This window comes from Mesocricetus auratus, unplaced genomic scaffold, assembly GCF_017639785.1.
Source record: "Mesocricetus auratus isolate SY011 unplaced genomic scaffold, BCM_Maur_2.0 Super-Scaffold_100013, whole genome shotgun sequence".
In the NCBI taxonomy this organism is placed as follows: Eukaryota; Metazoa; Chordata; class Mammalia; order Rodentia; family Cricetidae; genus Mesocricetus; species Mesocricetus auratus.
This window is the reverse complement of record NW_024429196.1, coordinates 28211166-28227059: the sequence shown is the minus strand read 5'-3', so window position 1 is coordinate 28227059 and position 15894 is coordinate 28211166. Positions and strand designations below refer to the sequence as shown.

Genomic DNA, 15894 nt, shown 5'->3' with positions numbered 1-15894 from the left:
AACTCTAAGAACAAAGCATCTCTGAGCTTTGGCTCTTCCAAACGCAGGAACTAAACTCTAGCATGTTGGAGCTACTGTGAGTTTGTTAGTCAAGGGAACATGAAATTAAACTTGTTTTGAAACCTATGATGGTTCCAGGACCCTGCTGTGCAAAGTAGTACTCCACACCTGATCACCAAATAGGAAAAAAAATCACAAAAATGTATAGGGTATAACATCTGCAACTTCAAAAAGGAACAAACGGGAAGTGTCTTACATTTCTGAAGCAGAAGGGCGGTGCTTCTTCTGCTCCATGCTGCTTGTGATAATCTGCCCAGTCAAAGTCCTGGCCCGAGTAACCTGTGAGGAAGGGAACACACAAGCTCTTAGCTGAGCTGGATGTCAGGCAACAGTCAGTCTAGATGGGGTATCTTTGAAAAATAATAAGAAACTTAAGTTGAGAACCAAAGAGTGAAGTCTTCTCAAGCCTGGAAGCTCTCGAGCTTTCTTGATGATCAAGAGAAACAATTAAGAAAGTGGAATGTGTTAAATACAGGTAAAGAAGGTGTGGGATCATGTAGTTACTGGGACCAGAAATCTTGTGAAGGAAGTTGATAGCAACCATCTGCTTTAGAGAGGCTCTTGACAATGGAGAGACTTGCTACTGAGAACAGCAGACAGAATTTGAGAGAGAGAGAGAGAGAGACAGAGACAGAGACAGAGACAGAGACAGAGACAGAGAGAGAGAGAGAGGAGGAAGAGAGGATGTGGGGCATTTATGTCAAAAATATGCTTTAGAAATCTCTTAAGAACTTACTTTATGGGAACTTGAACTGACCAAAAGTGGACACTAGGTGAACTTACCAGTGATGCTACTACCGTCATCGTAGTCAGGATGTACCTTAGCCTGACCATGTTTTCTAATCAAAATAAAACAAATACAGAGACCCACTCCCTTTTGCTTTCAAGTCTATGAATCAGGGTGACTGCACCGACTATGTGTGTATGAGTAACTCTACCTCCAGAGAACCCAGACCCTTTTCTGGCTTCCAACAACTCACACACACATACATGCTTGAGCATAAAAGCTAAAAATTAAAAATTCATGAGATTATGGTGTAGAAGCACCTGGAAAATCCAAAATGGGTGCATGACAAAGTTTTTCATGCCCATTTGAGTTCATGCATATTCATGAAGGAAAATGTGTGTGGAAGTTAGAGTACAACTATTGCTATTGTTTCTTAATGCAATGTATGTTTGGCTCTGTATGAAACAGGAGTGCTCAGTGTCTGTAGGTACAGGACTGTAGAGGCAGAACCAGGCAAATCCCTGAGATCTCTCAGCCCTGTACCTACAGACACACTCCACACCATACCTGGTTCTTCTTGCCACACCATACCTAGCTCTTTTTCACATGGGTCCTGGAGACAGAGCTCTGGTCCCCATGTGTGAGAGACAACCCCTGTACCAACTGAGCTATCTCTCCAGTACAAAGTATTCTCTGATATTCATTCAACTGTATGTATGAACTGCATTTGGGTATTCTGTGTGGAATATATCTGCTCACATCAAATCTTCTGGCTTAGAAGTCACCCCTGGTTGTTACATATAGATATTTAGCTGGGTTTTCCACATCCAGTTTCCAATGGACTGCAAAATGTCACACAGAGTGCCATCTTGGACCTGCATTCAATCCTTCTATACATCCAGAGTGCAACAGTGTCCACAGGGAAGCCATTTTTAATCTAATAATTTCTAGATATAATCAAGTCTTGCTGGGTTTCACCTAAGCAGCAATTAATTATCTTGACCCTAAAACTCACTCATTTACTTGAAAATTGGAATGGCTTAGACTCTCCTCCCCCTTCTCTCAGAGACTGTTATTCATTCCACCATTTAAAATTCTTTTCCTTTGGGCTGATAATGAGCTCTTTTTGTAAGGCAGTTTTGAGACAGCTCAGAAAATAACTACTACATAAAAAACAAATTGCCATGGATTGTATAATAGAGACAACAGGGGTCAATTACACTCATTCATCAACAAAGACGGAACAAGAAGTATCGAGGCTTAAGCACAGCCAGGAAAACATGTTTTAAACCAGGAGGCAGGGAAGAAAACCGTAAAGAGGAGGAAAAAAATAAAGAGGAAATAAAACCCCTTAAGCCATTACAATTCCTAAGAAGCCACCTAGGGAGGCTGTGTGAATGACAGCCATTAAAGGTATTTAAGCCTTTATTACTATTGATTTTGAATGACCACATTCCAAATCGTATGGGTGCAAGGGGGAAGAGACTGATGACCCGTTATCTTGTGATACAAATGAACAGGCATCAAGCAGCTCTACTTGCAGTCATTAAGTATGGTTGTGCAAATGGACAGTGCCTTTGAAAAACTTACAGTATAAAATTATGCTGTTGACAGTTTCATTTCTAGGACCTTATTCCATAAAAATGACCCCTCCAACTGAAGAGTGGGCTATATATTAGGAAATGTACGGCAAGTTTATGAAACTTGGGGAAGGCAGAAATAACACTTCATTAACAGAAAATGACATAAGATTTACCCAAGACATCCCCAAGCCCCTTGGATATCATACAGGAATGAAACTGCATGGCTAGGGAAAAATGATGAAAATGTAATTGTTGTGGCCATAGCTAAAAAGACTGTCAACACATATAATTGCTAGAGTTATGCAAAATACGCAAAGAACAGAAAAATATAAGAAAAATAATTGTTTTGAACTTGTGTTCAACCTCTTGGTACTTTTCAAATTTTTACTCATGACTGTGAAAAGACTTCAGTAATAAAAATTTGGTAGCCTACCATCTTTGTTCTAGTATAATACACAGATGATGTGCAATCAATGAAAGTCCTGCACAATTTGTGACACATACCACAAGTGACCCCTACCCAAGTCATTTGCCTCAACTTCACCAATCCCGATGTTACCCAAGTAACTTGTACAAGCATCTCTGAGCTAGGCCTTACTTTGGTACAAAGTGGTGAGTTAGGACTGCCTCAAGGCAGTAGTCTTGCACCCCCACCTGTCTCTTAGAATGGGGATATCAGAAAAGTTTAAGGTAGGATTTTACTCTCTCACAAAGTAGACACACAACAGTAAGAGCCCCTCTTGCATGGAGCCTGTTATAAAAATGTGTAAAAATTAAGAAAAGTGAAAGGATGTCATATTTGCCATCTATCAGCTGGACAAGAAGAAAACTAAAAGATGCCCACATTCTGAAGTCAGTTGGGACACAGAACTTTAATACTCATATGGAAAAAGTACAATGCAAAGCACTATAGGGGATGTCAGCTTGTTAGACTGTTAGTCTTCAAGGATGTGCTCAGCCTCTATCCTAGACACGTCTTCCTTTGTCCACAAAAGAGAATATACTGATCCTATGCATGCTGGGTGTGAGGAATTAGGGATGTGAAGCAAGTTGACAAAACTCTTCCCTTTATGAGCTAAGATTTCACTGACAAAAAGTTAAGAAGGTACCAATCTAAAAAGTCAGCTGTGCTGGGCAGATGACTCGGCCAACGAAATGTGCTTTACAGGCATGAGGACCTGAATTCTAACTCCAGAACTTACATTTTTAAAAGAGGAGAGGAGGGGAGGGGAGGGAATGGGAGACAGGGGAAATGAGTAGGGTAAGGAAAGGAGGGGAAGAAAATGGAGGGAGAGGGGAGGGGAGGAGAGTCAGGTGTAGTGATGCATGATAATGAGTCCTCACAAGACATTGCCATCATAGAACCCAGGAAAGAGACACAGTTCCTTGAGGGTATAGGGGTAAGTTCTGCATGGAAAAGGATCTGTGAGCCCCAAAACCCAGGAGTGAATCCCAATATCAGCAAACAGAATGGAAAGCCTGGTGTGGAATAAGCTGGTGAGAACAAAATTTTAATGGTACAGTTGTAATATAAAAGAAAACCTATGCAAAGCCATCCTACTTTGGAGTCTAGAGGGCCATGTGCTGTGGAGTCCAGTGGACCATGTGCTGGTATTTTATACACAAAAATCAACCAAAAACAACAAATGGGAGCAGTGAGGAGTATCAAAATATTCATCTACACATCTCAGGACTCTGCCCATAGTCATTTAAAATAGTAGATATTTATCCATTCCCATGGGAGTTCTTTCTATTTATGTTCATGGAATCACACAGAAAAGCAAGGGAAAGTGAGGCAAGAGGAGGGGAACCAGAGAGACAGTTTGGCTGAACACTAGCCACAGTGCTCTGTCTTGTAGAATAGGAATTAGGTTGGGCAGCATTTAGTAATAGGGCACTGTGGGCCAATTAAAATACTTCTCTGCATAAATGCAAAACCAACATGCTCTTTCGAATTAGGTTAGGAGACGCAGATATCTCCAAAAATAGACTCTGATATATAAATATCAAGTGTTGACAGAAAAAATAACACCTTAAATATAACTCCTTAAAATATTAAAGAATGAGTAAGTGAGCAAAAAGGAATCTTAGCTTTTAACAGTGGGAAATATTTTCAATGTTAAAAGCAACCAGGTTCACCTTCGTAACTCTTTTCAATTAAAAGTGACCTCTTTGGTGGAGAATGAATCAAAAGATGAGAAATAAGGATATTTTTCTAGATCTATTAATCATGTCAGCCACCCTGCCTCCACTGTCAGATAAAATATACTTTTTAAAAATTTAATTACATTGCATTCTGCAAAAGTTAAAAAAATTCAGGTGCCCCAAGCCAAGAGGATAACACATAACATGTATGTGTCAGTCCTGGGAATTGAACACAGATTGTTGAGCATGTGCAGCATGTGTTTGTACCTAATGAGTGAACCATCTCACTACCCCAGTACATCATAATCTCTAAAACGCAAAATCCCAAAACGTTAACATCATTTGAATGCATCAATGAGTGTCATTTGTGTGTGTGCATGTGTGTGTACATATATATGTATGTACATGTATACACACACATATATATACACAGACACTTACACAAACATGTATATATATATATATATATAGTGGGGTAACATGAGCTCCTGGCTGATCTCAAACTCACTATGTAACTAAGCATGAATGTGAACTCCTGATCCTCCTGACTCTCCCAGGTGCTGGAACTAAATTTATATGCCACCAAGTCTGGCTGAATGTCTATATAGTCTCTACAATACAACAAAAGGTTGATAAAATGGAATTTTTGAAAAGAACTAAGATCAACTGCAGTGGCTCAGATTCTATAAGGCAAGAGAATTGGAATTAGGAAGTCACTATCTTGTGCCCCAGGAATAATTTAAATAACCGCTCCTTCCTAAATGACAGTAAACAGTTTATACGTCTCTTAAACAGTCTACCTAGAGACCAGCAAAGTGCTAAAATTCACAGTTAATTTCAATACTGGCTCCTAAATTTTACAATGCAAATCTAAAGGCTTGATGTTTTCCATGAAACACCCCCCTCAGTTTGGAATTCTTCCTCTTTGAATTCTACAACTAATCTGTGGTATTATGTGTCCAGGTGGTCCATGCCCTATGTATCCTTTATTTTAGTTTATTTATGTATCTATCTAATCACTTTTGTAGGGCCTATAATACTGGCAATCCTTTATTGAATTAAACTAATAGGATCAGATCAGATCAGATCAGATTGGCCAGCGAAATACTGAGGCAGAGAGCCACTGAGAAGTTCCTTTCCATCCTAGCTTAGAAGTCTTGTCTCTAGAGTCTGGGGCAGATATATTTTCATTTCTCTTTTAAAAGAGAGCAGAGTCAAAACAACATGAAGAGATCTGTGTTCTTAGCATGTCTCTCTCCTATGTCACCTTCTACCTAAAATCTGTCAGAGACCAGGCAACATCTAATTGCAAGTACTCAGTAGTCACAGATATCTAAGCACAAGGGAAAACCTTTGAGATCTCTTAGGGATGTGCACATTATATCTTGCAAATTCTAGCTATAAACCCCAAAGTTCAGTCTTAAAGCAGATTTTAAAAATCTTCTTCTCCTTTCATATATTAATAAAATATGGAATGGTGTTTGAAAAACCCTGCAACAAGGTTCCCGAACCTCAGAGTAAGATAAGACATAATGAACTGCCTCAAAAGGGAAACCACTAAACCACAGTACAAACCCCACCAGTATTGACGGCTCTAAATTCACATTCATTTTAATTACCAAAATAAATATAATCTACCCTCATGAGATGAAACTGGAGCCCAATAAACAAAGCCACAACTGCGGTATACCCATCAACATTTGGAAAATTACACCTTCATATGGTAATTCACAACGGCTCTGTAGCATAGACCAATTATCCATGCAAAAGTAATGGCTGGCCACTAAATCTGCCAGTGCTGCCCAAGGCCACCCACACTGCCCTGAAGGATGGATTGTGTAGAGATGCCAGCCATGGGAGCAGCAGCAAGGGTGGCATAGTTATGCAGAAACACATTCGTTTGAGGTTATAAATCTGGGATTTAGACACCGTCTTGAGATTTCAGAAATCATTTAACACAATGGAGCTTGGAATTCTCCAGGGGAAAAAATGACTGGGGTTGGAATGAGATAATTTTTAAGATTCATTTCAAATATGAAGGCCTTCCACTTGAGTGCTAAAATCCCTCATAGACTATGAAACGGAATTTCAATGCAATGGTTAACACATACTCCTATATACTCTAAATCATCTGCAGAGTATTTAGAGTATTTGCTGTGTATTCCATACCACTGGACTCACTTGCAATCTCAGAGCCCAAACTAAGACTATGTGTTTCTCTACAGTCATCAAATCCAAATACTGCTGTTTGGTTTGCTTTTCGACTTTGTGATTTTGTGTGTGTGTGTGTGTGTGTGTGTGTGTGTGTGTGTGTGTGTGTGTGTGTGTGTGTGTGTGTGTGTGTGTGTTTCTTGGGTTTTGTTGTTGCTTGTTTTTTTGCTTGCTTGTTTGTTGTTGAAAGACAGAAAGAAAGGACATCGAGCTGGATGGGAGGAGAATTGGGAAAAGTGTGATATATTATACGAAAAAAGTTTCAGTAAAAATGCCAATAGATAAATAAGATACACATATTTTTTTTAAAAAATCCAGATGTAGAATTGCCTTGAGGATTAGCAGCTGAGGGTAGCTCCTGACCTATCTCAGATACACACACACACATACCACTGTATTTTCCTTAGACTATATCTGTTCATACTCCTTGTCCACTTTTCTATAGATTTCTTGTTTCTTTTTTCTCTACTGCAACAAAGTCACTGCATAGCCAGAAGACAGCTACAGATCACCATTGGCTCTTTAACTAAGGACACTTGTCACTTCATGAATGCTTGAAAGGTTTGCCAGTGGGATTTTCCTCTTAGCAACTACTAATTACCATAACTCAATATCCTATAAACAAATAAAGCTAGCAAATTCATGAGGAAAAATTGGTTTTCTTTTTCAAAATCTGCTGAGAGGCATGTTTCACCTTTGTAAGGAATGGTTAAGAAGGATGCTTAATATAATTTCACCCAAGAGTCACAAGTATTAGGGTGACAGAAGGAAAAACATAACAGTGGACAGTCAGTAGTTATAAAAATCTTGGAGCTGGACAGGTAAGGCTCAGCAGTTTAGAGAGCTTGGTATCACTGCAAAGATCAGAGTCTGGTTCCCAGAATCACACTGACAGTGTACAACCACAGGTATCTCCAGCTCCAGATGACCTGATACCCTCTTCTGGCCTCAGGTGTGCCTGCACACAGGTGCACACACACACACACACACACACACACACACACACACACACACACACACCAGAAAATACTTCATTTTATGTGTGGTGATCATTCATTGTAGGTTTAAGAGTTTAATTATACTAATGCACAATAATTTTCTTAGTATGATAAATGTGAGTAGCCAAATAGCTACACCTATTTTCCTAATAAATATTCAAGCTATGTCAACAATCTCATCCATATATTTCACAGGATATGTATTCAAAACTTCATTAACATGGATATCCACAAAAGCCTCTGTCACCATGAACTGATCAAGTAGTCAAAATTAGTGTGTAATTGTTTGTCCTTTCTTAGTTCTAAAATAGATGTGATTACTAAGTAGAGATATATAAAATCTAACCAAGCAGAATTTCCATTATCTAAGCTCTCTTCCGAAGGAGTCCATTCCACATGCTTCAGAAGTTAGAACACAGAGGAGATTAATTTAGAGGCTTTCATACTGTTCAAGTAGTCAGACACAGAACTTCTATAGTGAGAAAGAAATTATAAAAATCCCCAATAAGCCACTGAAAGTAGAAGCTTGTATATAGATGTGAAGAGTTTGACTGCCAACTTGGTTACACGTGCTACCCAGAGACTATCACGAAGTCCCCCAGACAGTTTTAAAGATTTAGCTTTTTATATGGTTCAGGTCACACAATGACAAGAACCTGCCCAGAAACGAACAGAGAGCTCATAGACTGAAGTCTTTTCCATCATCATCGGGGGCAGATGTGGAGACCACGGCTCCTGTCTGTCACTGAAAGTCTTGTTTCTCTGGGCATGGCACATTATATGAACTGTCAATGATGAAGTGTCCTCATAACAGGATTTTTAAGGACACAATGAATCAGAAATTTCAAACGGTGACAAGAACGTTCAGTGCTGTCATCAACCCATGTAACTACGCAACTATAATCTGAAGAGTCAAGAGCCGACATGGAGATATACAAAGTACAAAGAAAAATGAGGACCAAAGTTCAACAAGGACAATACCAGAGCTAAGCCACGCACCACACAACACAATGATGTGCGTAGCTTGTGACAGCCAGCTAGCAAACATGACATCAGAAGTAATCCCATAATCCCTACATATCTGAAAAGGTTAAGGTAAACCTCTTTTTATTTAAGGTAGTCTGTTGAAATCTGCCCCATTAAGTTTATTTTTTTAATCTTTCTCCAATTTTCTCTCCTGCCATGCAAACTCTCTCATAGTCTAGCTGAGGATGAGCTTGGATTCCTGGTTTTCCTGCCTCTCATTACAAATGACAGGGTGTCGTTAAGCACTGTGGCTCTTGTATCTCAATTTAAAAAGTATATTAATGCAACCTGGCCCTATGTGACTTATTGTGATGGATTGCACATGAAGTGAATTATGGGATCATATTATACCATTAAGTGAATTACCATAACGTGGTACTACATTACATTTTTGGATCCTAAGAGTATCTGAGCATAGAGAAAGCAAAATAAGTGTAGAGAAGTACACCACTGGCATTTTGTTGTACATATAAAATGACTTTTCTGACACTTCCATGTCTTTAACTTCAATCACTGGGTACCGTTGTTGCATGGACCACTCACTACACAGCATCAGAGAGAAGCACCTGCACAGCAACTGGTGGAGGACATGCCTTGCCATTGAGGCTGACCTCCCAAGGGGGGGAGCTACTGGCGACACCCATGTCAATCAAGTCAATGAAAAGCTCTTTGCCTCCATCAAGGTCAATTCACACTGCAGCTTCTCCATATAAACACAATGACATCATTTCAGAGACAACAAGACACCAGCCTGGATCGTTGCAAGCCCACAAATTCCCACAGGATACGAACCTTTGGGAGGAGTGAGGTTGACTCCATTTTTAAGGCACCATTGTACTGGCAAAATTCCCAAAGAATCCGCATGGCACAGCATCGAGAGTTTGTTAGACTCAGGTCTTAGGTCATCAATAGTCACTTGGAAAAAATGATTGTTAAAAACCTAAAAGAAAAAATAAAACAGAAATCAGTTAATTTCTCAGATTTGACACATCTAAATCCTGACACTGTTTCAAAGACCCTGAGCATGTCCTATCAAATTGATGCTAGCAAAAAACAGAATTTCAACTGATAGCCTCCAAAACAATACAGAGAAACTCTGTCTCGTAAAAACCAAAAACAAAAAAAAAAAAAGAATTTCAGTACAAATTACTAAATTATTCCAGTGGCTAAAGGCAGAATAAGACATGTGGTCATACACAAGTAGAGAGAAGTAACTAAAATATACAGGAGAGAGAAAATGAAAATAAAGACAGAAATATAAAACGCGGGCCTCTCTCACACGGAAGAAAAGCAAACAATCAGAGAAATTCCTGCCCATATAAAAATAAACTGGGTTAAAATGACACCTCAATCTCAACAACAGATGAAACTCCTTACACCAGATCCTTCAACAGTGCTGAGTTCAGCCCTGGGAGACTTCTAGGCTCATGAATTACAGCCTTCAAAATACAACATACTATAGCCAGAGAGGAAATCATGTATGCAGAACCTGTCTCTACTCCGTGTTCCCATCACCACCTGCCACCTGTTACCACCAAAATATCAAATGTTCTTTGAGGACAGTGACCTCTTTTATTCATCAAATGATTCACAAAGGCATGGAAAGTGTTCTGTACATGAATATACAATAGATGTGAGAAAGAATGCCAACGATAAAAATGAACAAACAGGTCTGGTGGTGTAAGTCAGTCCAGCTAAAGAGACCAAGTCAGCGGGGTCCTAAGTTCGTAAGTTTGCTGACAGATTGAGTTCAAGACCAGTCTGGGCAAATTAGTAAGACTCTCCCTCAAAGCAACAAACTAAATCTAAAAAGGACTCAGGATATAGCTTAGTGGTAGAGCACTTGCCTAGCATGTGTCAGGTTCTAGATTGACTCTCCAATACCACAAAGAAAAAGAAACAAAGCTCTAAGCAGACAGCAAAATCAGAGGACCCACCCCCACAAGATCACACACGTACACAGGCACGCACATGCATACACAGACAGACAACATACACACACACACACACACACACACACACAGAGAGAGAGAGAGAGAGAGAGAGAGAGAGAGAGAGATGCAATATCTTTCCATTTTTACTAAGCTGTGGTTCCTTGCTCCTTCATTACAAAGTATATTCTAGACAAATGCATTTTAACATTAAGCAAGAGTAGAAACTGCAATCTTCACATCCTCATTTTATTCCAGTAACTAGTTCTAATTTTACACGCTGAGGTTGCCTTTGAAAGTCTACTTTAAGAAATAAAGAATCAAGATGGGCATGAGGGCACAGCCTGTAATCCCACCTGAAGATGGAGGCGTGAGGATCAGGAGTTTAAGAACAGCCTGGATTATAAAGGACAAGCATGACCAGCTTGCCCAGGATAATAACTCCTTATTATATTTGAAAACACATTCTCTGGACTGCAGAGGTGGCTCAGTGGCTAAGAACAATAGTTCTTGTAGAGGACCCAGAAACCACAAGGTAGCTCACACCTGTCTGTAACCCCATTTCCAAGGGATCCAGTGCCCTCTCTGGCTTCTGCAAGCACCAGTCACGCACATGGTGTATAGACATACATGCAGGGAAAACAACCATACACATAAGACAAAAATTTCAAAAATTAAATCGCCACCAGCCTTTACTTAAGCCCTTCTTGAGGTTTGTCTCCTTAGTATTTAGCTTACACTACACTGTATTTATTTCTTGGTAACAACAGGGACTTGCTCTATGCCTCACTGTCCAGAGCAATGCCTTTGACCGCTCAGTCACTAACTGCAGGATTACTGTGATCAGTCCTACCACACATACACACGTTTGGGATATCCCAGTGGCAGGGTGTATAAAGCACCACCAGACCCTTCTTCAGAGTTCCAGCATTCCTCAAACTGCACACTGATGTGAGAACACTTGAGAGAAAAGTTCACTGACTTCTGTCGCGTCTATCAGGCCTCATGTTCCCAGGGATGAAAATCATTCCTTTGTGCTCCCTCTGATACAGAGCTCACACATCTGTGAAGTACCTAAGGCTGCGCTGCTCAGAATGGGAAGAAACTGATAGAAGAAACGCTAGTGGAAGTGATGGAAACAGAAGCCCTGACTTTGTTCCTGTGTCCTGTCCTCTAATGGATGCAATGCACTTCACATGTGCCAGTGTTAACACCTCATCTCCCAGCGTTTGAAATACTAGAGCCAGCCCTGCTACACTGTTAACGCCTGGTCATTAACACTCAGGAAGCTCCGCATTTATCTCTGCTTTAACAGCAGTTATTCTAGCTTTAACAGCAGTTATTCTATCTTCAACAGGGCTGCCAAGAAGAAAACCTCAAAGGGATGCCATGCATGAAACTTCCATTGTAAAAAGTAATGACAACACAGTGTTACATTCTCAAGCCAAATATTCTAAGATGTTTTTCACTGTTTAGAGAAATATGATTAATGTATTTTTTGAGAATTTTAGACATGTATACAATGAAATATGATCATATCTACTCCTGGTATCCCCTCCAGTGAAAATATATTTAATTGTAAATATTTTCTACATGAAAAATATTCCGGTAAAGCATACACGGGTTCTAATAGACAAAAAGCATACATTGCATCTCATGCATTAAAACAACAAATGGGCAGTAAGAGAAGAATGGGACATGCATGAGGCAGAATGACATAAGAATTTCCGCTCACACAAACGCTAAGAAAAGTAACGTGAACACGTTGTTCAAACTAACTGCAAATACTTCCTTCTCTGGTGAGATGATTTAAGGGAAATTGATTGTGAAAACTCAACCTCTGCTGCTGAAAGTCGATTTGAATTGATGATATTTGAGGCTACCTGTAAGAAATGTGTCACTACTACTGAATATAGCAATAACTTAAAGTATAAAAATATGAGAAATGTGAGCCCTGTGGCATGAGCACACCAGCTCTGCAAGCTTACTTTCATCCTCCTCTGGCCTGGCACGCACATGCGAAGATGGTACTGCAGTGTTTTAGACAAGTTCATATACCCAGAAAATGGGCGGCTGCCATAGCTACACCACCCAACTCTGGCACAAAGGGAAATTCTGAACAAGTTTTAAAACAGGGGGACAGCTCTTCAGTCTGGGGGAAATTGGTGACGGCTACCAGAAACATAATAAAGACCTCAAACACTGTTTCCAATCATAGGTTTTAAATAGTTGGTAGAACAGCAGGGATGCCTGAGTTCCAATCCCAATATTATCTAGCAAAGCATGTTGACTTTGCCTCTTAATAAAATTTTAATTTACAAAAATAATGTGTTCACTAAGTAAGAAACATTTAGGAAAAGAAGAAAGCTGTATATCATGATTGCAATCAGTTTATATGCTTAATACAGTGTCACCACTAATTTTCTGATATTCTACCAAATTATGAAAAAGATGGGAAGGAAGGAAGGAGGAAGGAGGAAGGAAGGAAGGAAAGAGGAAGAAAAGAAAGTTCAAATATAGAAATGTCTGAGTTAATAGGAAAATAGATCCACTTCCCTTGGAAATAGAAATTAAAGTGCAATTGACCTTGAATCTTTAATCAAATTCTTCCTCTGAATATAAAAGGTCTTTAACTGAAAGCTACATTTGGCTAAAAATGCTAAGCTTGTCAGCATCTCCTGCCACTTAGCAAAAGCTAATATTTAAGGTGGGAAGCATACAATTTGAATTTGACCATTGTTAGAACCACTGGAATTTCTCTTATGAAGAATAGGTAATCTTAATAATTATATAATCTTAAGAGACTACCCGATCAGCATTAAAAACAACTTTGCATAGAAAAGGAATTTCATTTTGACTGCCAGTCTCAAAAGCATGTGGTCTCCTTTAGCCAATGAAAACAGATGATAATAAAAAGAGTCGACGACATACTGGTTTATGAGGAAATAAGAATCTGCTTTCACTACTTCCAGGAATTTTCTCGATACAAACATGCGGTCATGAAGGCAGAGCAAATTAGTCTTTCTTGTGTGTGTGCCACATGCCAAGACCTGAGTGTGTGTGTGTGTGTGCGTGTGTGTGTGTGTGTGTGTGTGTGTGTGTGTGCACCCCGTGTGTGTGTGCACCCCGTGTGTGTGCCAGGCCAGAGGAGGATGGCAAGTGTTCTTTTCTCTGGAAACAAGATTTCTCACTGAATCTGGAATTGTGTTTGGCTATTTTGGTGGTGGTGGCGGCAGCTGCAGCAGCGGTGGTGGCTAGCTGGATTTGACTAGGCTGGCTGGCTAGCAAGCCCTGGAAATCCTCTTGTTTCTGTCCTCTAAGTGCTTGGATTGCAGACATGGAACATTTAACATAAAATCTGGGGGTTTGAGCTCAGGTTCTCAGGCTTGCACTGAAATCCCTCTTATCCATTGAGCCCTGTAAGTTACCCTTGTAGTGCTTTTAAAATCAGTTCCACAGTGGACAGCTATTAAAGGAGGAGCAGTAACTCTGTACATGCCAGGAGGTATATAGTGAGAGCCCTCAGCCTCCTCTCACAGAAAGAGCTGGATGCAGAACTGGGAAGGAGGTGCATTCATCTGCCTTCGGTTTATTTATTGGGCGTTATTGTTAGTACTCTGAAGGCCTATGGGATTCACTGTGAGGAGTTGCAAGGAGCTAAGCAGGAAACCCACCTTGGTCACTGATGCAGGACAGATATGAAAGGGTTCACTCATATTCACTGTCTCCAGCTTCATCCCAACTGTGAAGAAATGGCTTCGCAGGTCTGCATGGTCCTGCAGGGACAAAGGTGAGCATATTAAAGGACGTGGTGACGTGAATTAACTTGGCAACTGTCTGTGGACTCCGTTTTTGAGCATTTTCTTGAGTGACTAAAATCTGATGGAAATAATTAATCCTCCCAATTTCAAATTTCTAATTATTGCAAGACACTGCGGATTTAATTATTTTCTGCAGGCTCAATTACTTTTCCAAGGGAGCGATAACACGTCTTCATAGCCATGCTTATATTTACATGAAGCAAAACAACTCACATGCCACTACATTGCTTTGATCTGGTGCTCTCTGCTGAAGCCCCACACAATGGAGATGGCCGTCAGTCATCTGAAACCCATGGAATTATGTTCAGAAAAAGACCATGGCCTTTTGCCACCAAATTACATACTACCAGGGAGATTCTCCTATTCTCCTTCCAAACAGGCTAGTGGTTGAGTTGCTCACTGGTTGAGTGCCAGACCCTAGTGCTCGTGAGACCCTGCAGCTGTCCTAGGGACAGTCTGAACCTGATTCCTACTCCATAAATGATGACCATTGCACTCCCTTTTTAATAGGTGTTTGCCAGTACTGGCCCCTCCCTGAAACCTGATTATGAACCCTGAGGCTTCCCTGCCTCTTCCAGAAAACAAATTTCAGTATCTTCTTTAGCCACACACCTAAAAAACAAGGTTGACCGGATTTAAGATTTCAGAATTTATCTTGCTGAACTGGAGACAACCTCGTACCTCATATGCAGTATATGTAGTCATGGATAAATAAATATATTTGCAGTCTGTCCCTGAGGAAATAACACACTCAACTAAGCTTGCAATTTCCAAATATATCAATTGGGTAGGAAGTAAAAATTAAAACTGGGATCTACTGCTTTCTTGGATCTGGAAATCTCAAGTGGATTCTGAATTAATTCCATGATGTTATTCCGTAGTCAGCTCTAAGAATTAGACATGATGGGAGTCTGTCTGTGCTTCAGCTTTCCCCCAAAAGCCAATGAATTCTCTCTGTCCAACAGGAGACCAGAAACAAAGAAACTCCTTATAAAATTCTCCATCAGAGGGGCTGGGGAGATGCCTCAGTTGGCAAACTGCTTTATTCAAAAGCATGAGGTCTTGAGTTCAGATCTCCAGCACCCATGGAAAAGCCAGTTGCAGCACAAATGTCTATCTATAACCCTCCCGAGATGAGGGACTGGGCACTGGTGAATCCAGGGCTAGCTGGCAAGGCAGTTTAGCTGAAATATCTCCCTCCAAGTTCAGTGACAGCCCTTGTCTAAAAAATAAGAGAGAATGTTACAAAATAAGATATCCAATGTAGACCTCTATCCTCCACATGTTCAAGCAAGGGTGAGTGCCCCCTACATGCCCTACCCCTGAGATGTGGTGGCTTATACCTATAACTCCATCACTTAGGAGACTGAAGCAGGAAGACTGTACATTTAA

At 40.2% G+C, this 15894-nt stretch overlaps 1 protein-coding gene across 4 annotated transcripts in view; it reads right to left on the bottom strand.

The window, feature by feature from the left end:
• Sfmbt2 (Scm like with four mbt domains 2) overlaps positions 1–15894 on the bottom strand; it is a 185475-nt gene that overhangs the window by 67540 nt on the left and 102041 nt on the right. For all 4 annotated transcript variants that reach the window (XM_005071721.4, XM_013114693.3, XM_013114692.3 and 1 more), the window contains 3 exons: positions 14356–14457; positions 9543–9690; positions 257–339 (listed from right to left, as the gene is read on the bottom strand). In XM_005071721.4, the coding sequence (XP_005071778.1) occupies positions 257–339; positions 9543–9690; positions 14356–14457 (333 nt within the window). The remainder of the gene's footprint in view (positions 1–256; positions 340–9542; positions 9691–14355; positions 14458–15894) is intronic.